Source organism: Cornus florida, unplaced genomic scaffold (genome assembly GCF_030987335.1).
Source record: "Cornus florida cultivar Cherokee Brave unplaced genomic scaffold, ASM3098733v1 CherokeeBrave_3.0.0_Hap2_Chr11, whole genome shotgun sequence".
In the NCBI taxonomy this organism is placed as follows: domain Eukaryota; kingdom Viridiplantae; phylum Streptophyta; class Magnoliopsida; order Cornales; family Cornaceae; genus Cornus; species Cornus florida.
In genome coordinates this window covers 113973382-114000614 of record NW_026775581.1, presented here as the reverse complement: position 1 = coordinate 114000614, position 27233 = coordinate 113973382, and the positions used below count along the sequence as shown (strand labels likewise).

The window sequence follows — 27233 nt, the reverse complement described above, 5'->3', positions numbered from 1 at the left end:
AAAAGCCCTAAAAAAAAATTTGCAATAACCTATTTATAAATTGTTTGCAATAACCTGCTTCAATTTTATTATCCTGTTACCTGTATAGTCCAACACAACATTAAAAATAAAAACAAACCGAACTGAAAGTATAATTGGAATAGTGTATACCATTTACAAGTGCTTAAATATTCAACCAACAAATTAAACAAGATTAAGTTCTAAATAAAATGTTTGGAACAAAGCATTAACAATACATAATTTGTCACTAAAAATTGATAATATGTTCATAAAGTGGATGACAATGGCAACAACACATCATCTTCGTAACAGCACATGTGGCCTTCAAGAGAGTATCAACACACTTTATATCTGCAATAATAGCATTTAAGTTAAAATATATTAACAATAATATCAGCCAGTAATAGTAACAGCAAAATAGCAGGGTGTAATAATTTTTGCAGTAATGGTGACAGTAAAAATGATATATATTACAAGTCCACAATAGTAACAAATATATTACATATAAAATAAAAAACATACCATCACTTTCAGAAGGATCAAGAATGCCGAAGAGAATTCCAAATTCGATCAGCAATAATATTACGTAACTGATCCATTTCGCGAAGCTGAGCCGAAGGCACATGCTCAACAATCTCATCATATTCACCATCACTTAAAGAAGGATCATTGATACTGATTTCTAATGAAGTTATATAATGTGCAATAAGCCATTATAATCAATACTTGTGTTGGAAACTTATAAGGAGGCATTGCCTTCAAATTAGCGAATCTCATCTTCAACAACCCAAAGCATTGCTTAATTATATTTCTCAAAGATGAATGCCTATGATTGAACACTTCCTCCCGACCATGAGGTTGTTTAGTCATACGATATTCCTGAAAGTGGTAAGTATGACCTCGAAATGGAGCCAAATAACCAGGCTTGTTGGCATACCCTGAGTCCACCAAATAATACTTATCTACCATGTTTAGAATATATAAATATATATACACTATGATAAACTAACCATATATTAAGTGAATTTGTAAGATAATATTACCTGGTGGTGGAGCTGGAAAGTTCATTGCCTCATTCTCAATACACTCCTTTAGGATTCTCGAATCATTAGCGGAGCCTTCCCACCCAACTATCACATATGTGAACCTCATGTCAAAGTCACATACAGCCATTACATTTTGTGTGGTACAACCCTTTTCTACCACGAAATGAAAGTTATGTACCTGCTGGCAAAGTTGCAGGAATGTGGGTTCCATCTATAGCTCCCACGCAATTCTTGAAGTAAGGGTAAAACTTAAAAGACTTTTTATTCTTATTCGGAATCACAAAAAAATCAGGAAGGGCAATGATATAGGTGCCCAACTGACATACTGCATGCAACACAGCATGGACATGTCTGGAAATAGTTTTAGTGTAGTGTTGAAATCTCTCTGCTACAACACAATTCCTTTGACTATGAGATAAAGTGAGCAAAAAGATTGCCACTTGTTCATAAACAGTTAAAAATTTAGAATCCTTTAACCCTATACCTTTCAAGGTACTACACAATGTACTGAAAACTTCAGGGTACATCCTAAAATTTTCATAACATCTTTCTCTGTGACCGTTTAAAATCTCCATAACATACGTTTCCCCTTGTAAAATGGATTCCCTACAACGCCTTTTTTTATAGAAGTTATGCTCTTCTAAAAGAGCAGCAAATATTAAGACACTCTCATTGTCCTCCTCATCGTCATATAATTGAATTATTGTTCTTCCATGATTCCAGATATCCATTGCCATATTTAAAGATTTAATACAAGCAAAGCATTTAAGTTAATAAGTAAAGTAATTAAATAATAAACAAAACATTTGAGTTAATAAGTAAAATATTTAATTTAATAAGAAAAATATTTAAATAATAGCAATACAGTCATCCAAGAAATAAAAGTATTTAATTATTACAGTCATCCAAATGTGAGATAGTAATAAGTTAAACAAACAATAAAACACAATCATTCATAAAGAAAGACTCAAACATTCGGTGCCTAACCAATTCTCATATCCTCAGGTAGTGAAAGAAAAAATTTCTGCCACTTCTGAGAATCATGTAACAACTTCGATACATTAGTGAATTGAGCCATCTCAATTCCAGGTATTTTTTGTAAAAGGAGCATACAGGCGTCAAACATTTCATCATCTTTGTCATTTTTAGAGGGAGAGAGAACTTCAACATCTCCTCTCTCACACGAAGATACACGAGTAGAAGTAGAAGATGCTTTAATTGTTTTCCCTGTTGCAGCTCCAATTATCTCAGTTTTCTTCGCATAATTCTCACCCACGTTTAACAATAGTGTAACCATACTGGGTTTGGCTTTCTTACCTTTACGTAAAAGAATATCATGATTATAAAAGGTGTCTTTTGGGCATCACACGGAAAATAATGTAGACATCATCTGTATTGATAGTATTCATTGCATACAACAAACGAAAGCAGACATCACTTAAAGAACACATCAGCTCTTAACTTACATGCTAATTATTGAGAAAATTCAACTTAACTTTGAAAATTTTAGAAAGCAAGAATTGAAAATTTAACCAAAACCCATTATTTTAAACTGAATTTAAGATGGTTTACACATTCAAGCAAATGAAATCACTATAATTAAATTAAAACCTTACATTCTAAAGAAGATGGGCACAGATGTCTATATAAGACCATAAGTACAACTTTAATAGATTTGAAACAGCAAAATTAGGGAGAGCCCATATTGAAAAATAAATATTAGAAGAGATTTAGCACAATTTAAAGCAAATGGTTATCAATAAAACTTTGTACAAATTAACAAATACAGACCTATTTCAAGATTACATCATACATTGAAGACCCTTTTCATGGAAACGCTGATTGACAACCCACAAAGAAGAAATAATGATCTATAAACAGATATGTGAACTACTATAGCACAAAAAATTAAGAATGTACAAAATGCAGAGAAATTTGGATGTAGCCAATAGAATATATGTGTCTACAAATGGGAAAAACAAGATAATCATATATATATATATATATATATATATATATATATGTAGAAAGAGAGAGAGAGAGAGAGAGAGAGAAAGTGAGTCCTCAGGAAAACGAACTTTGGAGTGGACGGCTTTCGCGTGATAGTGTATGGTCAGTAAACACAAGAAATATTGAGTTCGCCATCAGTAAAAGAAATATAGAAATATTGAACTCCATGAAAATATTTTTCTTTCAAGCATTTTACCAAACAATCAGTAAATCAAACCGGATAAGTTTCAGATTGAGGTTATCTAATGGTTGGTACCCGTGACTCTCGGACCACATAATGGTCATAACTCGCTAGGTAATCAATAGTCCTGTCAAAGATTCACAATGCATTCATATAAATTGTTCACCCAATCAATATCCACTTTTGGTGATTGTTCATGGGCAAGCCTAAAAGTAGTTCCTATATGTAGAGTCAATACATTTAAAAACGAAGGTATATTTAACTCGTTAGGTAACCAACAACAACCCAGAGCATTGAACACTAAAGAACAAACAGCCTACAAAGAACTAGCTTTTAGATTGGTCTTTCCATCGTCTATTCAAAGTGAAACCAAATATTGTAATGCTAAGAAATCTTCCGAAAGCAAAACTCATTGTTAATTAGATATAAAAATAAAAATAAAAATCATGAAATCCAAACAAATAGAGGTTGAGTAATAGACATCGATGACCAAACGCAAAACTCTTAGAAAAAAAAAAAACTCAAATATTGTAGATTTGCAACCGCAAAACAAAAAAAAAACTCAGATATTCAAATAAAGTCGTCAAACCTGTCGAGATCGTCGAAAATAACTGCAAAGGAATGCAAATCGTTGAAGGTATCGGCCAAAAACAGTAGTGGAACCTTGGATTTATACGTCCTTCAGTTGTTGCCTAGCAGTCACCAAGAATCGCCAGAGCAAACATGAACCTTAGATTGTTGCAGCTTTTTTCTTTTATATGTCCTTCAATTGTTGCCTCCGCTAAAGTAAAATGATGGTTTTTGCTTCTTTACAGTAATTTTTAGCCCAAACAATACCAAAACAACAAAAAACACCAAAATGGTGTTTCATATTTTTGGTCCGTTTTTTAAATTGTTTTGCAACTGTTTGAAACACAATAAGCCTAACCAAACATGTTTTGGGCTTGAAATGGGCTACTGTAGTAGGCCTAAAATTAAACAAAACACTTGCCAAACAACCTCTATGTGTGTGTACCAATTTGAGACCATTGCCATCAATTTCACTAATGTTTAAAGATGGCCCAAGTTATGCAAATTTTCTATCTTCATATGACAAATATTCCTTTAGGGTTCATTTGGTTAGGTAGAACTAGCAAGAAAAGAAAAGAATTGGAAAATATTTAAATTTTCTGTGCGTTTGTTTAGGATGAAACGGAAAATTTTCAGGAAACTGAATTCTCGCAAGTAGCTAATTTTCTTTAAAACGATTCCTGCATAAAACACGCGAAAATTTTTATTTCTCGGGAAAGTTGTTAAGTTATATTTTAAATTCCTATTATACCCATAATTATCAGTTGGATAACTTGGGTTTCCTTTATCTTTTTGTCCCTTTTTGATAGACATTTTTTTTTTTTTCAAACGCAAACGAAATCGTGAAATTGGAGAGATCTTATTTTTAGCAATTTTTTTTAAAAATCTATTTTTATTGCTTTATTCTTTTTTCCCTTTTTTTTTTTCTTCTGTTTTTTTCCCATTCCAAATACATATATACATGTAACATATTATGGTGGATATTTTTTAAGTGCATTATATTAATTTTCAATATGTATATATACATATCAACTAGGTTTTAGAATTTTGATACTAGAGTTATTATAAATTTTTGGAAATAAATACGTTCCTTAAAAAGAATAATACAAAATATTTTATAATTATATAATTCTAGTTGAATTGAAAAAGAAAACCCTTATAAACTTGGTTGTTATGTGTAAAATTCTATTGGTTTTAGTTATTCTATTATATACAAACAAACATCTAGTGAAACAATCCTAATCTTATTCGATTTCATCAAAATCCTTACAATTACTATATAAATTGTAAGGTCAAAATCATATATATATATATATATTTAATATATATATATTAAAATTTTTTGAGTAACCAGTGAATTGGCATCTCACACAAGTTCAGAATATTATTATCAACAACAAAATTTGATGCATGAATTAATTTTACTCAAATTTATTTATATTTTTAGTATTTAAAATTATAAGGGCAATTTTGACAAGTACAATCATTTTCTTTTCTTTTTCATTCTATCCAAACTAACAACATAATATTTTCTCACAACTTTCTTGAAAATTTTTCATACTAACCAAATGCACTATGGAAACTTAATTTTTTTTTTCTTCACTTCACTTTCATTCACTTTCACTTTCCATCATCTATTTCTATCTAACCAAACAGACCCTTAGAAGTGAAAATGATTTTGCCTAATGGCTGTGCAAATTTTTTTTTTTTTTTTTTCTATGTCTTCATTGAAGCTCGAATCCTAACCCTTTTTTTAGAAAGTAGGAATCTGATACTGACAATTTTTTCTATGTCTTCATTGAAGCTCGAACCCTAACCCTCTTTTTAGAAAGTAGGAATCTGATACCGCTAGATCACTGATATTACAAAAGGACAATTGTACTCTCAATTCACGACATTTATTTCAATTTAATTTTAGTTAGGTAGGGGCTTTGCATAATAAGTATTGGACTATTTTTTCTTCTTTTTATTTTGAAGGAAAATGATAAGGGGGCCTAAGGGTAATCCCCGAAAAAATGATCGAATCTAACGTGGCTTGGCATGTCAGATTCTCTAAAATTTCTCTAAAACTTCTTACGCGTGAAGAGTAAAAGAGCCATCACGTGCTTAGTTCACCCCTAAAATAAATAAATAAATAAATAAAAAAAAACATTTGTTTGAGAAGGTAATGTAGTGATAAACATTGTGAAGATGACCAAAAGAAGGTGTATATATACAAATAGAAATATATATACACACACAATTACATATATGTTAGTAATAGATCATAAATATTCAAAGATTTTTTTCTACAAATTTCTCAATAGATTTATGTATTACTCAATGATATGATTTTAAGAATTACATGATCATCTTGTATTCGAATCACGTACAAAAATTCGGGAGTATTCACAACATTACTAATTGATTCGGGATTGACTCTTTCTCTCTATCTAGGGTTTTGAATAAGTTTGCTTCTCCAACAGCAATTCAATCGGTACAGTGTAAATTCTTAAATATATCAATTATAAAAAAAAAAATCTAAAAGATACTACATAACAAGATAAAGATAAGTCGATTCCTAAAAAAAAGTAAAAATTGATAAAGATAAGTTTTTTTCTAATTATGGAAACTATTGAGCTTTACGGTATTCCTTTTTCACGATCACCTTCCCACCTTCCTTCCTTTTTTTTTTTTTCTTTTTTTTTTTTTTTACCTGCACATGATGAACTCTTTTGCTCCCTCATGCAAAAAAAGGGTGAGAATCTGACGTGGTCACGTCAAGTTCGGTGATTAATTCGGGGGATAGCTGCTCTATTTTTAAAAAACAAAAGTTTCCATGTCAATTTAAATTTAGTTAGTTAGGGGCTTTGCACGGTAAGGGTCAGTTAGGAGGAAAGGAAAGGAAAGGAAAGGTAATGGAGGGTGATTAAAAAATTATGTTTAGCAAAAATGGTTGGAAAGAAAGAAAAAGAGGTTGGTTTTGGAAGGTTATCAATAGGCTTAAATAGTAACTTTTTTATTTATTTATTTTTTATTTTTTTATTTTCAAACATTTTTTTAATATATATTTTTTTAAAAAAACAAAAGTATCCACAATAAGCAATCATCCAATTTAATATTTCAGTTACGCTAATTTTTTTTTTTTTTTAATATTTCAGTTTTAAATTAAATAATTTTTTAAATAAGAACTACACACTTGCACATTTTGGGATTTCAACACATTTTAGTAGTTTTATCCACAATATTACCCTTGTTAAAATTTCGACAGTTACAAAAAAAATACATTACCTTATTAATTTTCTTTCTAAATGGCACATTTTGGATTAGGGACGCATTTGATTGATGAAAGCGTTACCATTGTTTATTCCCATTGTCAGCATGTGGGTTCTTGGTTAGTTAATTGATTGTTGATTATTTTGAGTATTTTGTTTTTCTTAGTTTATTTTGAGTATTTTTAGATTAATTTATATAAAAAAAAATAGAGAGTTTATACATTTTAAAACTAAATCATTGTTATTAATTTTCCTCCTAAAATGTCACATTGTTTCTTTTTTCGTAAAGGATATACATTCATATATATCACTTTTGAATTTTATAATTTATTTTATATTCACTAACCAAATTTTGTTTTTTCTCAGAATTACATTAATAAAACAAATGAATCAAATTAATTTATAAGTTAATCTCAAAGAGGTTGATTTAACTAAAAAAATGCACCCGTAAAACTTCATTTTAAATATTTTATTAATTTAAATAAGTCATATATGAGTTGAGTTTCACATCTTATTAAATATTTTTATTTGATGATTATAGTCAACTATTTTTTCTTTTTCTTTTTATATTATGATTATATTACCCAAATCATTCATTTTTTTTATGTTAATATTTTTTATTTGTAGTCCATTAAAATATTAGTATTTAATTATAGAGTTCTTCTACATTTTTTACTCGTATAACTAAAAGAGGGATAATTGTAATTATTTAAAATATAAAAATATCTTCTAAACTAGAGGGGAAGGTAAATGTATTTTATTCAATAGATATTACTCCAATGAGTGTGTGTTTAGGGGGAGGGAACTTGTTTCCCTACCTTTGTCTCTCTTTGGTTCCAAACAAACACCCATATTTTATTACTGACTGCGAGGTGAGTTGTTCGAAGTCCCTCGGACCATTGTATTTCTTGAACCCTTTCCTAGAGTTTCCTTCGTTCTAGAGAGAGAAAGAAAGAGAGAGAAGCCCCGGCCACGTTCGAGGCCGGTGGGAAAGCGATCGAACGGAGCTATAAAGACCGGCAAACGAAGAGAGATTGAATGTGGTTGGTTTATTTCTGTTGTTCATTTCTAACTGATACTTCCCTTATCTGTATTTTTTTCTGCTTGATTGTATAATATTTTGTTGAAATTGGTTTTTTTTTTGGGAGGGTTTGGAGCTCAGAGAGGCCGTATACTGTGAGAACTAACTTTTGTGCCTCAAATACCCTTTGTTCTTCATCTGGGTCCTTTCGTTTTTGTAATTTCTTTTGTAAGACATGATTTGTTATCTTGGAAAATACTGTTTTGAGGTTCAACTACTTGTTTTTCGGCTGGATAATTATATATGATCAAATTCAAAGTTTGATTGGTACTTCAATTGTTTGTGATGGATTTATGTGTAATAGGGAGTTTTGGAGAAGGCATAGGAGGAAGGTGTATGTTACTGTTGGCGTTTTTGGAAGTGGGTATCTTTTCTACAAGCTTTATGATACTTACACACGTAGGCTCTCTGATCTGGAGAGAGAACTTGCCAGCGAGCTTGAAAATGATGAGCTCCTTAAAACCCAGTTAAGTAAAGAGCCGGATTCTGGTATTTCATTTTGTTGACAAGATTTCTATTCTGCAGAGATGCATGTTATTTGGGTTCTGATTTTTTTTAGGGTTTTTGATTGTTGATAGAATGCAAGCACATTTTGAGAACATTCAAAGGATAGCTGATACAACAACTTTACCTCATGCAATGCTCTATTTGAGTAGTCGGGTGGCAGAAGAGTTGGACCTTCTGCACCTGACAGAGCAGCTAATGAAAGGGAAGGGTCAGCCCAACACTTTGAATCCTTCGCAGAAACTTGAGCTATGGGAGAGACTGAAAATTCTAAGTATGAATTGGTTAATCTTTTTACTTTTTTTTTTACACTGCGGTGCCTGTAATATTAATACAGTATAACTTAGAATTTTCCCTAATCTTATTGCAATAAAAAATCATGATTAGCTTACCTTGTGTGCGGCTTTTGCGGTCTGTGCAGGTTTCACAAGAATGGTGGTGTCACTTTGGACAATGACAGTGCTTAGCTTATACATTAGAGTTCAAGTCAACATATTAGGGAGACATCTTTATATTGACACTGCACGGGGTCTTGGAAGTTCCCATTTACTTGTAAGAGTTGCTGCTTTTTACCTTTTAATCCATCGGTGACATCCTTCACTTGTAGGTGTTGGTTGATAAATTGTCTATGTTTTAACTCCAGTGAAACTCGTTTATATTCCCAGTAGCAATTTTCCCAGTCTAAGTCCAATGCAGTTATTTTTTATGCTAATATATGGTTGAGATTTCCTCAAAAATTAAATAATCCAGGCATCCTTAGCTAAATGTTGCCATTCATTGTTTCCAAGAGTTTATCCTTGCAGTTGTTAGAAGGCTTCCAACAATTAGTTACTTGAAGACATCTATTCAGTAACAAAACCTATATGGAATAGTTTTCAGCAGCGTGGAATAAACAGTGAATGATTAAGTATTTTGATATCCTAAAATATGTATAACCAGTCTACAAAAGTACGAAATATAGTCCATTATGGAGTTTTGTCTAAGAGGTCTTCAGTACTATAATGTTCTTCTGAGGAGGTAGGAGCAACCTGAGAATTAATCTCAGCTATAAGGTTATAGTTGGTCGGGAGGTGGCATGCCCATTAAGAAGGTCATCATTTTTGGGGCATTACCTTAGAGCAGCTAATTTGTGCAAAATATTGTAAAAATCTATGTTTTGGGGATCCGGTCTGTGTATTGGATGCAGTTGCATGTTTAAATGTTGGAATTCTCTAAATCCCAAATGTTAGGATAAAGGGGCATCACTTAAAATGTGTCTAAAAGTTGTGTACGGGTATGTAAACATGCCATGCGTATTGTAATGCATTAGATGTTATATAATAGTGTAATATATCATATTATTTTTCTTTAAGTATACAATCAATTATGCTTTTAGTTGAATGGAATGTGGTTAAGAAAGGAATTCTATCAATCTTATAAGTAGGAAACTCTTTTCTATTATCAAGTTTGAGCTTATTCTTCTTATTTTTTTCCTTCCGTCATAATCATGTATATTAAGAATTAAATTTACAATTTGGGTTTGTGTCTCGGACACCTATTTATATATATATAATTTTTTTTTTGAATTTGGTGGTTTGATCTAGAACGAATCGCAAACGCATATATCTTATCCATGCCCATGGTGTATCTTGTCAACATGAGTACGCTGAGTGGATAGGAGAGTCCGTGTAACACAAGTAAAAAGGTTAGGTATGTCTATTGTCTTTCCCTCCAAGTGTCACACCCCGCTGTGTATACAGTGTCCGCTTTGTACACTCTCCATGCTCACAGTTTTCAAAACGTGTCTACACAATTAGGATTTAAGGGGCCTCTACATAGTTAGACGTGTTTTGAAAACTGTGAGTATGGAGAGTGTGTAAAATGTACATTATCTATACAGCAGGGCGGGTCGTGACTAGGGCTGCAAATGAGCTGAGCCGAGCTTTGGCATGTTCGGGCTCGGCTTGTCAAGATCAGAAGGGTGCTCGAGCTCGGCTCGTGAGTTTCTTGGCAAGCTCGGGCTCGACTCGAGCTCGTTTGGCCCAACACACCCATCTCATTCTCGTGCGTGTGTGTGTGTGTATATATATATCTTATACTGAGGAGAAATATACAATACCAAATTTATACAAGAATCCGTGTATATATGAAGAAATCCATGTATACAGTTCAGACCTTGACTTTATAAGCCAAGCAACTTCATCCATTGCTCATCGATCTTCTCCTTCTGTCTCCATCGCGATTGTTGACCATCTCCTCACAAATCACATGGCTGCTGAAGATGTAGCGTGGATTAACTACACCAGAGTAAGAGAGATGAGACATGAGAGATGACAAATGAGAGATGAGCTTGGAGATGAAGTGTGGCGGCAAGAATGAGATAAGTTAGGCTGAGAGATTGGTGATGAAGTGTGGCGGCAAGAATGAGATAAGTTAGGGCTGAGGTGCGTATTAGCCTGGAGATTTTAGTTTTTTTATTTATTTATTTATTTTTTTTATTTTTTTATTTTTATTTAAAATTTTGAATGCATATGGGCTTATAAGTTGGACTTCTAAAGTAAAATTATAGGCCAACATTATGATACGGGCTTAAGTGTAATTTTAATGGGTAATTATTTATTTGGGCTGAGAATAAATCAAATAAAATTTTACTAAATGAGCTTGTTCACGAGCTTGCCGAGCCGAGTCCAACATTGTTCAGGCTCGGCTCGTTTACTAAACGAGCCTAAAAATTGGGCTCAAGCTTGGCTCATTTGTTTAACGAATGAGCCCGAGCTGTTCATGAACAACTCGGTTCATTTGCAGCCCTAGTCGTGACACTGGCCTACTAAGTAATGGCCTTTTCTTACCTTAGGATTTGAATGTCATATTCTTGAATGTGGCTGCCATGTTAGTGGTCTGTCATGTTCAACTTGTATTTCTTTTGTAAGGTAGTTTTAACCTATGTGCAGTGTTGTGTTCAGGTGTGCTCTTAGCTTTGGTTTGCTAGATTGTCTGTGATCCAAGTGAGGCTCAACCTCTCCTGAGCTTTCGAGTATCCTATGGGATTATCACTCTTCAAGGTAGCATCTAAGTAGTTGGGTAGAGCACTTAACAAACTTGAGGGCAGGCTGTTTCTCCTTCCCCTTTCCCTCTCACTTTGCACCTCTTGTAGTTAACTTAGCTAGAATATAACGTTGATGACATTCTTTAGTTTTTACTTTTTGCCTTTGGTAATATGCAAGAATTTTGTAGATTCTTTGGTGCAAGTTTGAGAATTTGACAGTTAAACTCTGCCCATGTGGAATTTGGGTATAAGAGATTATTTAGCTGATTGACAGGGCAGTTATTCAAAATTGTACAGTCAATGTATCAGCTTGTTAAACTCTGCCCTGGTGGAATTTGCACATGAAAATTTTAGTTAGTTGATTGATAGATCAGTTTTTCTTCAAAATGGTATATGGTCAATCCATCCCTCTCATTCTAGAATAACCTTTTATTCCTTGTGTCAAAAGATGAGGTATATTGATGATTACAATCAAACATATCCTAGAAATGCATTATTTGATAATTTTTTCCTATGTCATTCTTTGATAATTTATACAAAAAGAAGATGGTATCATGATTCATGGTAGTAAGCAATGATATTAATGATGACTATTAGTAGGTTGTTTCTATGGGGTTTATTTAATTGGAAGTCTGTGCAATGGTGTGGGACGCAATGTAAGTGGAACTATCTCATAGCCTTACAATATGCTGAAAACTTTGGTGATCTTGCCCTTCTATATGCAGTCAAGTTTTTCATTCTCCTGTACTTTCAACATATGTGTGAGTATCTGCCGTTAGTTTCATCACCGGTAACTTTGGACACGTCCCGAGTATGGGATATAGTTTCAAAGACCTTCGTTCAAAGTCCCCAAATTTCTTACATGGCATTATGAAGATGGTATCGGGTACATATGGGATGTCATGGCTACATACGTTTACTTACAGATTTTAACTTGATCCTTCAATTTCCATGTTTTAAGTATTACATGCTGGATTTTATTCCATGTTTTAAGTATTACATGAACAGTTGCATTGTGTTTAAGTTGGGCACTATTTATGCTACTGGAGCAAGTTTATGTTCATAATGCTGTTGCTCTGGCTATAAGTAGTAGTGTGTATTTATCTTTGGGGTTTCACTAGATGCTGGGGTTATTTTAATCCAATGGCTGGGATTGCTTGTTATTAGGGATTTTGGTTTAAAAAGGAATGAAAGGATAAGCTTTACTTAGGGTGTAATTTGCTTTTCTTCTAAAGAAAGTGCCTTTGGGAGTTTCTTTTTCTCTTCTTCCCCCACCACACACACACACACACACACACACACTCACACACACACACACACACTCTCTCTCTTCTTACTGTCATTTATTCTCACTTCCCGACATCTTCTGAATTTCTTGTGACTTAATCGCGTCATTGTTTTTTTAGCCAACCATCCTCTATAGGTCATCCATGCAAAATTCCATCATTCTTTTCAGTGGTTTTAATTGCTTTCTTTCTTCTTCTTCTTCTTCTTCTTCTTCTTCTTCTTCTTCTTCTTCTTTTAAGTCACTTACAAGTCATTTTAATCATCTTTGATAATCCTTAACTCCACTCCCAAAATTCTTTTCCTTTAATTGTTAGTCATACCTAAATAAAGTTACAGGAAACACTAATCCTGATTGCCTGTTAAGGACCTGAATTATGAAGCCTGCATCATGCCCTTGTATTTCAGGTTGACTAATTATGTACTCGTCAAGAACAAATTGTTTACTTTAGGTGGAATGGATCTATCTGATTCTTGACCAATTTAATCGGAGGACAAACTATGCTCCTTCCATAAATTCACACACAATATTGCATGAATCAAATAGAACAGCTATTACTTAATATTAGAAATATTACTTGCTGAAGTACTTCACTTTCACCCTTAGTTTGGCCATTGTGTTCTCTAGAAGACTGTTTTCAACTGTGTTAGTCAAGGTTGATGTGCGGAAGGGGAGAAGGTGGGAGGTAGTGAATTGACTTTCTTACCTTTTTCTGACATTGAGGATTTCCCCAATGAAGACTAATTAGAGCTTTGCAGTCTTGCACCAAATGATATAAAAAATCGCAACAAGGCCCAGTGACATACTGCAGATATACTTAAAGAAGAAACTAACCAATAATTAGCCCTTCCTTGAATGATTCCAGAGTTCAATCTGTCTGGAGTTGTATTTTGCTCTCTAATACCCAATACAAAATAATTGATCCCTACTATAGAACCTTAGGCACAGAGAATAATATTGAAAAGTGATTTTTTAAAAGAATCTTACTGCACTAATATTACAGAAATATGGGTACTCGATTGAAAACTCTGGTATTATATTGTATCTTATGGTATTACATGTATTGGCTTCGATTACTGATTAAGTGATTATACATCAAGAAGTCCAATTTTCACTGCCTCTCGAGATTGCATTACCTAATACTTTCTTTTTTACAGAGATGACGGGTTTCTTGTTGATCTTATTGAATCTTTTATGAAATTGTGATATATGCTGTGCTAGTTTGATGGCAATCTGTCCAAAAATTAATGTGACTGGGAAATATTATTTTTATTGAGCATTCGATATCTATTTGGCTGCTTATTTGTCAATCTTCCTTCTTACCTTGTCTTCCCGTACAATTCTTCATTCAAAGCTAAGATGCTGTAACTGTGATATGTTTATTTAGAGAGGGTAAATCTGAGATTAGTGAGGTGGAAAATGATGTATACCTGTCGAGTTGGTTGATTAACTATTATCAGAAGTATGTTACGTAGTCCTCCATGGTATCTGTTGTAAAGAATAAAACAAGTAGAACACATAAATATTACATGATTCAGCCACTAGGGCCTACATCCACGGCACAAAGAGCCAAAGGGCTACATCACTTTTATTATAATCTCTCGACTCATATACAGTACAATGGTGGAGGCTCCTTTATATAGGAGAAGAAATTATGAGAATGGAAAGAATTAGAAAATAGGAAACAAGGAGGATTTTTCTCCATTGATTCCTCTAGTAACACCAAATCTTCAATAATAGGAAATAATATCAATTACTGAAATATTTTCCTCCGCTGATTCCTCCATTAAATCTTCAATACTTCCCCTCAAGTTGGAGCATGAATGCCCAACTTGCCATTGAGATGACGAGTAATAACAATTGTGAATGATGAAGAGAGAAGTGAGAAGACCAAGAACAATCCCACCGAACTCGCCGGCAACCCAATAAAAACTGCCGAAGACACGGCAAAGACAAAGACAATGCTACCGAACACACCGGCAGTCCAACTAAGTCAACAAAAAACTGTCGGAGACACGGTAAAGGCGAGGACAATGCTCTCAAACATACCGGTGGCCCAAACAAGTTGATAAAAATTGCCTGAGACACGGCAAAAGCGAATAACATTACTGCCGAACAAATTGGCAGTCCAAACGAGTCACAAATAGTACCGAGAAACCCTTAGCAACATTTTAGATGCTAAGGGAATACCCCAAAATAGGGGTCCGAACCTAGGAAGAGAAATTAGGCTCTGATACCATGTTGTAAAGCATAAAACGTATGTGAAGAGAAATTAATCGAGAAAAATACGAATATATTACGCGGTTCAGCCATTAGGGCCTACATCCACTGCACAAAGAGCCCAAAGGGCTACATCACTTTTATAATACTCCCTCAATTCATATACAATACAATGATGGAGGCTCCTTTATATAGGAGGAGGAGGAGAAAGTATGAGAATGGAAAGAATTAGAAAATAGGAAACAAGGAGGATTTTTCTCCATTGGTTCCTCTAGTAACACCAAATCTTCAATAATAAGAAATAACATGAATTACTAAAAGATTTTCCTCCACTGATTCCTCCATTAAATCTTCAATAGTATCTTATATTTATCTGTGTCATTCTAATTGTGTTGGTACCATGGACCTCCTTCTAGGATTCCAAGGTAAGAATTACTATTATCTTGACCAGGGCTCCGGGGATGTGCCCTTATAAAGAAGTAAGGAATTTGGAGTTTTTCTTAGAGTAGGAGTTTGGGAAGGAATTTGGAAGGGATAGAAGAGCTTATGAAAGATACTGTTTATCACTTGATTAGTAGGGGATCTTATATAATAAATCAATGTACAACACAAATATAGAGTTGGTCAATTTTTTGTTATTATCCATGCTTGCGAATAAGGGCTTTTACTCTTCTCTTTGTTCAGGGTAATTTTAAGTATTGTGGAGTTCAGTTATTGATGTCATTTGTGCTAGAAGGTTTTAATAGCTTCTCCTTATTTGAAAGATTTGCCTCCTTATTTGAATGTTTAGGATTCCTTCTTTCTTTAATTTTAAAGGGCCAATGTGACCTTTCTTTCTGTCTTCTGTACCTTTTTTCTTTAAGAAATGCTTTTGATATCAAACCAAAGAAATTATTGAAGAGAGGATATTGATATGTTTTTCTTTAAGAAATGCTTTTGATATCAAACCAAAGAAATTATTGAAGAGAGGATATTGATATGATGTTAAGGTCGGGGAAGATGAGAAATCCTACTTAGCCTAAGCATGAAGAGAAGGAAAAGAACAGCGGAGAAGGAACAATTGGTAGAAAGGACACAACCAAGGAAATGACCCTCAACCCGGAACTCCCTCAATGAGGGTAGAAAAATGCCCTGTTCTCCAAGGTGTTAGGTCACTCTGCCAAAAAGTCTGTCTCCTTATTCATCAATCTGAAAATCCACTTAATCGTCTGCTAGAATTTGCATTCCCGCTCCGATTCCTTTAAAGAAAGGGTCATTGGTGCTTAAAGAAAACTTTGAGAACGTTTAACATATTATATCTCAATATGATTTTGAAAAGATGAAACTATGAATTTATGCCAAGGAGATGGATCAAAGTTTAAGGAAGGAATTCATTGAAGCAAACTATGAATTTATGAATTTACTTTTTTTTTTTTAGGTATTCATTGAAGAGCGCCCAACAGGGGGATGCGGCCCAGAACAACTCCACAAAAACTTTAGCCTCAAGCTATCTACAAAAGACAAGAATCTCCATAGATTTACAATTGGAACCCTGAACCCAAAAGAATAGAGAACTAATCATAGAATATCCACCCCCCATCCAAAAATAAAATAAAATAAAGGATCTCCCATCCCTCTCCTTCCAAGGAACCCACCGCAAGAAAAGAGGGGTTGTCCTCCACGCATTTCTTGGGGCCACACCCGGCAACCACCCTTAGCGAGTTAGCGGCAATCAAGCTAACCGCGGACTCAGGATCCCAAAAATAGCACAAAGCATATCCCAACCCTCCCTAGCTCAAGGACGATGAAGAATAAGATGATTAACTGACTCCTCCACCCGCTTGCACATGCGGCACCAATTAACAATAATCTAATGTCTCCTCCTTAGATTGTCATGGTCAAGATCCTCCCAAAAGCTGTTGTCCAACCAAAAAAAGGTCACCTTCAAGGGTGCTCACGAGCGCCAAATACATCCCCCAAGAATCCATCAATCAGCAATAGAAAGAGCAAACCTCAAATCTCAGTTGAAGAGTGTAGGAGTAAGCAAAAAGATCTACTTGTGATCTTTATAGATTTAGAAAAAGCATATGATAGTGTCGAGAGATCTAATTTGGTAGGCTTTAAAAAGAAAACAAATTCATGTAGAAACGATAAATATTATTCACGATATGTATGTAAATACAGAAATTAGAGTTCGCCCTACAGGTGGTGAGACTAGTTATTTTTCTATAGACGTAGGATTACACCAAAAGTCTACACTAAGTTTATATTTATTTGCAATAATATGAAATGAATTCACAAAAGACTTGAGGGAGACATTCCATGGTGCATGTATTGGACACTTTTAAAGAGAAACGAGTAATAAAATTAAGAAGGTGGAGGAATGCATCAGAATCAAAAGGTTTCAAAATTAGGATTAAAACTAAGTATATGGAATGTAAATTTTATTAAGAGTCGGATATTGATGATACAATGATCATGCTTCAAAACCAAAAGATAATCCAAACTCCAAAGTGATCATTAGAAATGATTTTTAAAAGTTGAATATTATAGGAGAGATGGCTTGTAATAGAAAAGATTGAGAAACGAAAATTCATTCAGCCGAACCATTCATATGAAATTAGGCAAGGATATTGATGATGATCTGAATATGATTGAAATTTGATGTTGAATGGACTTTGCCTTTCAAAAGCGCTTAAAATAAAGTTTTGTGTACCCTTTGGAGGAGGATTCCAGTCACGTTGAATTGTCTAATCAAACCCTCTAGAAGAAGTAACAGCTTTCTTGTCGTATAAAAATTAAGCTCGAGGGCATCCCTTTGAATCGAAAAAAAATAAGTCCCAAAAGGTGGAAACAGAAGGGGGGCCCTGAGATCTTCTTTCTTACATTGCATGTCAAAAACTCACATTCCTGTAAATGCCAATATTCCAAATATTAGACAAGCTATATGCTAGTATAAACAAGTACAATGGATTCCAAATGATATGACACATAATAGGTTTGACATATGTAATTTACATGAATTCAAATATTTTGACACAAGTATCTGCATAATGGACACTGTTTTTTATTAGTTTTTTAGATTGCTCTTGACATATGATCATTTCAGTGTTTTTGGCTGTTTCTGTAAGCTTCAAGCTTTTTTTGTATTTCTGATAGAAACAGAGTTGTTTCAGGTTTTGATTTTTCACCCATCTTTCTTTTTGGTTCATTAGGAAATAGAAATATTTTTTTCGCTTTAATGGAAACAAAACAAGATTTTGATCCATGACTTTTTTTCTACAGGAGGAAACTGATTTAATTGATAGGAGTGACCAGCAACAGTTTCTGGCAAGTTCCGATTTTCTCTGTAATTATGGCATGCCCACCTTGATTTCTAATATGCAGGCAGCAGCAACCGAAATTCTCAAAGAGTGAGCCTTCCATTACCACCTTGAAATTTAGCATGTGTATTTGGTACCTAATCATCAGAAGGGACCTATCTGAACTATTTTCTGTACTGTTTATATAGAGCATCGAGACTCAGATACAACAAAAGGAATACTGTTTCCCTCTTTCCCTGACCCTGCACGGAAAAGACAAACCAAAAAAAGTGCGGGAAAGAGGGAGTAAAAAGAAGGAATGCAATATGTTGTGTTGTTTCCATTGTTTTTAAGTCTTGTGAATTTTCCTTACTAAAACCTCTTAAAGAGATCAACGCCTTTTAGACTTACGATGTAGATTTTTACCATATAACAAAAGAATCTGATATTCCTTTCTTCCCATAAGTCTATTGAGGCATTGCTAGTTGGCAATTGTTACCCTTGTGGTTGATGGCACTTTAAAACACCCCCAAGGAAAGATCCCTAAATTTTGATCAAGAAGCTCCAAAAAAGTTCCTATGGACAAGTGAAAGATATCCAAGCAAAACTAAGATGGGTGATAATCTCTCTTCTTTCTCCTCCAAGAGTCTGTTTGGATTAATTGAGTTCTTTCTTTCTTATTTTCTTTTCTGTAACTAAGTTCTGAATTTGCACAGAATATTTTAATTCAACCTATCTCAGGTCCTTCAAAACTATTTATAAACTTCTTCTGTGCAGAAAGCAGTTGATGGATATCTTCAACACCACTGTAATTCACGATACCGTTGTGAAGATACTGGACATTTTCATGAGCACAGGGAGCCCTCATCATTGGTCGAATTATTTAATGCCTGAGGACGCTAGATTCTACAAATTTATCACATCCTCCAGCAGTGACAACACAGATGCTTCTGATGTCACCAAATTTGATCAACTTATGGTTGAGACACGTGCAGTGTTATCAAGGTACTATTACTTCTAGATTTCAACAATTTTGAAATACTAAGCTAAATGTAGCAATTAATTGCATGAGTCCATTGTGAGTGCAAATTTCAATTATGGCTGTAATACATTGGCCAACGGTTGGTCAGAATCCAGGGAAGAAACACCATGCAAGACAATTTCAATTGTTTCAAGTGATTTGCTACAGCCTCTTACTGGACTGGTGTTCTTGCATGGAATCGGTAGAGAGCCGAACCTGTTAATCAGCACTTTTTAAGTGACTGGTTGGAAGATACTCGATGAAGAATGCATTGTAATAACGTCCAGGGGGCATATTATCCAGTATATACTACAACTTCTGCTGTTTAGATTTTCTAAAACTTTGTTTACAGTTACAAAATGAGAGAAGTGATGCCGTACAAAAACCAATATAATAGATTTACTTTTAAGCTAACAAAAAATTACTTGTAGGAGTTCTATTTGATGGCTTCTTCATTGAAGTACTTCGGAATACCCAAAAATCACATTGTTTTGTTTTTGGACAGGTGGGACTGAAATCTAAACATCAGCCAACCAAAATTCAATTTGTTCAATCTTTTTCCCAGTAATTTCTGTTTTTGTGCTTGCAGTGCTGATTTCGGAAATATTGTTGACATATCGTTAAAAACGGTGGTGGATGCACTAATGGAAGATATCAAGGTTGTTTGTGGAGAAGCCAATTTGTTGTCAGGGATGCCTCTAGCCAAACTTCTGCCACGAATCGCACAGATGGATCCACTACTGCTTGAAGAACCAAGCAAGAACAGGTTTATACAAATCATCCAAACCATACCAGAAGTTCAGCTATTCTTCACTCTTCTTTATGCAAACATGCCAACCTTTGTAGAATAGTGAGAGAGATTGTATTTTCAGACATTTTAAGCTTCAAATCTGTTGAGCTAGGTTTGGGTTCACGGTTCTCCCATTTTCAACAAATTTAAAAAGAATAAGAAAGATGAAGATAGTTGAGTGAATTTGTAAAATTTCAGTTGCCATGTTGTTCGTTGTATTATTAGTTTGCCGAGTCTTCCTGAATATTTTTTTGGAGGCGTAATAAATTAGAGCTTGATCCCGGAGGGTTTCACCAACTATTTTTGCTTCATAAAAATATTTTCTGGAGTAGAACTGCTAATGACTGCCTTGAATAGATAAAGTGTTGCTTCTACATATGTTTCTAGGTTTCATACTTATATACGTCCTGTTTCTACATATGGCTTATGCATCCTGGAAGATCATACATTATGTGGGTGGTATGTGTTACTGTGTATTTACTATTTAGTGGACAATGTGATCACTCTTGTTTCTATTGCCATCGAACAAAAAATCTTCAAATTAATCTTTATACAGTATTTTTTTTTTTCCTAATTGGGGGACACACACCGTGCCTCCACTGAGGTTCGAATCCCTGATTTCCCTTTCGAAAGTATGAGACTTGTACCGCTAGGCAATATACCTGTTAGTAATCTTTATATAATATATAACTCTCGAGTTCTCAACACAAACCTCAGATGAGTCGTTGGAGATGGCAGAGTCGTGAAAGTGTTGGTTACTAGATTCTCCCATCCCTGAAACTACAGCTCCAGGATGTTTATGATTAAACCTGACACTTTAAAAGGAAAACCTTTTGTGTGTGTGTGTGTGTGTGTGTGTGTATAGACACACATACTAGTACGCATTGACCATTGTTGAATGTTGGACCGACCATTGTTGTTGTTGAACAGGATGTGTAAATCACAGAACTTGCCCACTGCTGATCTTTGAAATAGAGAGGCGAGAGAGACTTAACTTCTAAAATCAACCAAGATCAGAACTCAGTAGGATATGGGCGGGAAGAAACTGAAATGTAAGCTTGGGAAGTTGGGGATGAAAAGAGTCAACAAATTGTTACAGCCGGAGGTCAAAAAAGGAAGTAGGAGACCCTCGTGTTAAGAGAAAGTATACAATACCTCATGGATACTCACATTTTGTGGTCACTGTCCCTATCAATTCAAAGTCATAAAACTTCTCAATTTATTTTGATAGATGAGAAATTGGGAGTTTTCAAAAAAGAAAATCTAAAATTATGTTTGTACATTAGCCAGTGATATCATGTATAGAATACCCCTAAAGTATTGTATACTTTAACTTTGACACTGTTGATATAGAAAGTTGGGTAAAGTGTAAAAAAAACCATCAACTATATTTCAATTTGCAAATAAATCTTTAAGTATAATTTTGTGCATAATACTCTATGAACTATTACATTTTATTGTAAAATGTCTCAATGTCTACACTATATTTCATTAAATGACCATAATGCCCTTTTTAAATTTTTATTGAATTATACTTAATTTATTTTTGGTATTGAAATAAATTATAAAAAAAATATACTAATTTGATGACATACTCTCTATTAAATTTTCATAAATTTATCTTCAATTTTTGAAATTAATTGTTTAAACAAAAATATTAAGTAGAAAATTTTAAAACAATTTAATTAATCTATTAATTTTATATGAATATATTACATAAAAAGAAGGTATTATTTAAGTAATTTACTAATTTTTCATCAATATAATGTATGAAGAAGAAGGTATTGTTCTATGATTAAAAAGTTAAACCGAGTATAATAAATTTTATTATAAATAATAAAATTTTAATAATAAGTTAATCATTTTAAAAAATTTAGTTACAAATCTATTTATTTTTTGTCCATTTTTATGATAAATTGATACTAATAATAAAATTAAGGCAAATAGTATAATTATTATTTAGATAAGAGAAAAGATAATAAAAATAATTTAATAAGAAATAAAAATTTTAATAAGAAAGGGTAAAATAGTGTATTGCGGCGAATTTGTCGTTAATTAGAACAAATAAGAAGACAATTTTTAATTAGGGAGTTATTTAATTTTTTGCATGCATTTTTTTATATATATGTAACCTATGTGGCATAAATAAATTAGAGAGAAAAGGTGCAAACCTTCTTTCTACCGAATCAATAACCGCTCGCGTGTCATTTTCCTCGAGCTTAAAACTGAACAACATAGCAGTCTCTATGAATTCATTAGAGAATATATCAGCACAACAAACACAAAACTCAAATGTTTATATCTATGTGTGTGTGTATATATATATATATAAAGCGATATAGAGAGAAGGAAACCCTTCAGTCCAAGACGAGACAGCCATAACCAAACTCAGCTCCTGCTTCGTTCGATCAAAAACACATCCATGCCAACCAAATTGATATGTTCACGAACCAACGAGTCAGCAGCAGAGATCAGTCTCAGAACTATCTTGGTTAGACTGAAGAGCCTCCTACTATCTTTCTCTCTCTCTCTAACCCACTAGAGAGAGAAAGAGAGCTGTGATGATGTGAGATGAGAAGGCAGACTGATGGAAGGACTCTTTAATGGCCATGCAAAGTCAGCATCAGTCCCACATTTCCCGCATGGTTTGGAGGGGAAACATAGGTGTCTTGTCTTTTTACATTTTGAAGTTTAATTTGAAGATATATATATATATATATATATATACATGCACGAGGAATATTATTATCATCTTTTAAAGTAACAAATCTTTGATGCGATCATATTTATTAATTATTGAATGCTAATATATTTACATCAATTTGAAGGTACGGTGGAGAATCTTTTGAGTGCTACCTTATTCCATAACTTGCTTGTTATGTAATTAAACAAAATCAGTTCAAACTGAGCTGTTAATTAAGCATCATCATATGCTTGGTCTCATCTTTAGATAGACATCACCATGTGGCATGATGCTGATTGACTTTTTAATGAAGACATGCTCCAATTCTACAGAAATGGAAACTACATCGTAATGCATTTTTATATATAAGAATATACAAGGATATATCAAATGCCACGTACGTTGGCAATATAAATATATATATATATATGCGAATATATATATCACAGAATTAATACAAAATTCCCCAATGTTGATCCAATATAATAAAATTTCCTGTCGAAAAAAAAATATATAATAAAATAGTAACTGAGAAACATATTATATATATATATTTTTTTTACAAATGATGAAGTTTAATGGATCAAGGATCTAACCCAATGGTATAACTCGTGAGAGTGGGTGCGTGTTTTTTACTATAGAAAAAAAAAATTTAGTTTTATGAAAATGAAAATGATTAAAAAATAAATATATCACAATCATATAATACAGCGATGTAATAGTAAAATAATTTCTACAAATAATACAGTTTGTTGGGAAGGAACAAGATTACAGTGATGGGATAATTAAATAATTTTTACAAATAAATGAAGTCTAGTGGTAATGAAATAGACAGCCAACCATGAACGATTGTCTGTGAAATATAAACAGAATGAATGATTAAAATTTAAAAATATTAGTGTCATATTATATACAGCGATGGGTATTGCTTTTCTCATGGTGGTTTGGAGAGTATAACCATAGGTACCGTGGTCGCATGTTCACAACCTTTTCACTCCTTGATGCAACAACCCAATTACACTAATTTTGTTCCTCTACTTGGCTCAGCATTGATGGGGACAATTTGGTCAATTCGCGGACATACCCGGGCCTTTAAAAGTTTTTCTCTTTTTTTTTTAACTTCAACTATCAAAATTCTCTCATGTCGTGCTATGTATCTGCCCCAGTCGGTGAAGAGGAGGTCATGATGCACTTTAGAAAAATATTAGGATGCAAAATTAAACGTCACAACATTTCGTAACGTGCACTATTTTTCTTAACCGACTGTGACAATTCTCTTCACTCACTACGACAAATGCTGGAGAGTATTTTAATCCACCTTCATTGGAGAAGTTGTTGATAAAGGGCACTCTGGGTAGCAAAAATAACCCTCTACTGGTTCTTTTAATCAGATCCTGTTCTAGGACTTAAATATAAGTTGAGTGCACAAGTTTGCCCTAGCAAAAGGAATGGAGGGTGAAACTTAATTTTAAAACAAAATGTAATATTTTATTTCTTAAATGAAAATCAAAACATGCAATGAATGATCAATTAAAGTTCCCTAGAAAAAGATTTGCAAGCGCAAGACAAGGAAACTAAATGCAAGTTGAAAGGAAAGTACATGTGGAAGAAGCAAAAGAAATACAAGTAAAGAGATTGTTTGTTACTGTCATTTGTAGGGTTGTAGGGTTGATGTTTCGATTCATGTATGAAAATAGGTTCTAGCTATATAAAACTAGCATACGACATTGGAAATGTTTTGAGTTCCTAAACCGAAGCAAAGAGAGGAATTGGTCTGCAAGCAACTTATGTCCGCTTAGGATACAGAGTTTCAAAAATAAAAAATCACTAGAAGTAATGCGATTTAAATTTGTCAACTTTTACTCAATTTATTTACGATTATATAATTATCTGTGTATCAGGATTACATTATTCGTACTATCTAATGAGAAAAAATCTTAACGTATTGATGCTAAACACCATCCCCATCATAAATAAGAAGTTCGGAGACAAAACGGGTGTTGGGGAGGAATGGCCTTCGATTTGACAAAGTTGTTGAAGGGCATTTATCATGAAATGACTCCAAAAAAGTGTCAGAAAATTGAATTAAGAGGCCCAAAACTCTCAGCTTTCGTCCGAGTCCGTCTTCGAATTTATTTTCTAAGCTTATTATTCTTTGATTAGAACGATGGTGTTAAGCTTAAATATACTCCACAAATTTTAATAATAAAAAATGTAACAATAAAATTAATCACGTCAATGATGGGACCATGCCCCCACACGCACATCAAAACATTCAAACAACCTTGGGTTCTCCATTCATGACTCAAAAATATATTCAAACAAGTCTGACCCTTGGATTCTCTATTCACGACTCAAAAATATACTTTCAACCAACCAAGGGTGGAAAGGAACACGCTACACGACAAATATAAAAAAATAATAGAATAGTGACAGTTATACTAAAAATTTGTAATGAATTATCTAATCAAATAATTTTTGCTTGATTATTTATGTTAAATATAAATAAGTGAGCAATTAAAAGTAATAGCTCTAGTAATTCACTGTAATTAATTGATGTAAAAATTACTTTTCTAAAAAAAAGAAAAGATATGGGTATGACGGGGCAAAAAATATATATAAATTTTTTTTTAAAATGTATAATTTTAATGTGTTTTTATTATATTATGAATCTAAATGCAATCATTAAAATAACATTAGAGTTTGTTTCAAAACACATTAAAAAAAATTAAAAAAATAAAAAAAATCCCTAGCTATCACTTAATAACTTTTGAACTTTTCTTAACAATTATATTATGTTATAATTATTGAAAAAATACATTTTACTGTTCAAAACTTGTTAAAAATGTGTTAGCTAGGAAGTATCGCCATCGAAGTATCTTTGAAGTATCAAATACGTGTTAAAAATTAAAAAATACATTTTTTTAAATTATGGATACGCTTAAGAAGTATCGGACATGTATCTGTGAGTATTCAAGTAGTATCAATATCTAACACGTATCCGATATGGGTACATTACTCTCATAGAAATATCCGTGCTTCTTAAGTGGGAACCAATAGATGTGGTCTAGGAAAAATCGAAATACAAAAAATTTATGATTTTATTTTTTAGTTTTAAAGCTATAAGTTTAAAATGAAAATTATAATAATTAATTTTATTTATAGAAACTAAATAGTAAATAATATAAATTATTGAGTTGTTCCCATATTCTATTAGGAATGTGTATTATTAAATCTCACTAGTTTAAATCACTCACAATCTCGGAAAAAAAAAAAATGCTTGTCACATAATAGTAGTCACTGAAGCGATTAAAAGACTAGAGTGGCCTTATATAATTGAAAAAAAAGAAGTGAAAATTTAAGTAAATGTAAAATAAAAAGCAAAAACAACATTTTGCAAAAAGAGACGAAAATGTAATTTTTATATATAATGGTAAAAGGGGCATTTTGGGGAGATCAAAAGGGTATTTTAGAAATTTTATAGCTTAATATAGTCATGTGCAACGCACATAACTTCTTAAAGGTCATTTTCTAACCTAATATAGACATTAAGCCTTTTTTTGCCAAAATTTTTAAACTTAAAAGACTTATATACTCAAAATAAAAGATATGATATTATTTGTCTAAAATATAAAGGTTAAAAATATTTTTACTCACTTTGCCCCCTTTATTTAATATTTTTTCCTTTTGTAACGTTTGGGCAAGTTGAAGTGTTAGAACTTTGGACTTGGACCGTCCAGCCCACCGAAGTCCGGGTTTTGACCTAATCCTGAAAAGGGTAAAGATTTAAAAAGTAAAAAAAAAAATTTGGGCTTTAAGTTGAGTTGGGTTTGGCCGCCTAAGTTTACCTAATTCCTTATGGTAACATATATCTGCACACATTACTCATTAGACGAAGGACGAGGCGAGTGTGAGGTTTGGTATTTGCAACAATGGCGGTGGCGAACAGCGGAGAGATCCTCATGCTGGAAGCTCCTCCTTCTACACCACTGGCGTGGTCCACCAGTGCTGAAATTATCGACGCATTGCTTACATAGACGACGACTATGGTGACCCCAAAGTCAAAGAGGTTGACTGTTTAGCCGAAGATGAGATACGGAAGAGCTCCAAGAAACCCTCTGATTTCCTCAAAGACCTACCTCCTCTTCCCAAGTTCAAATTCGAGATTCAATCTCTCTTCTCAGTCTCTCTCTTCATAAACCTTACTCTTTTTCTTTTTGTTTTAGGGTTTTAAAAATGGTATCATGTGGATTTTTGGGATTTTGTTTTGAACCTTAGGTTG

General features: G+C 33.2%; 1 protein-coding gene across 1 annotated transcript; it reads left to right on the top strand.

The window, feature by feature from the left end:
* Positions 1–7885: 7885 nt before the first annotated feature.
* LOC132282976 (peroxisome biogenesis protein 3-2-like) lies at positions 7886–20565 on the top strand. Its single transcript, XM_059784828.1, has 7 exons — positions 7886–8104; positions 8447–8608; positions 8721–8920; positions 9068–9198; positions 18441–18568; positions 19235–19462; positions 20068–20565. The coding sequence occupies exons 1-7, from the start codon at positions 8100–8102 to the stop codon at positions 20327–20329; spliced, it is 1116 nt and encodes a 371-aa protein (XP_059640811.1). The 5' UTR covers positions 7886–8099; the 3' UTR covers positions 20330–20565.
* Positions 20566–27233: the final 6668 nt, after the last annotated feature.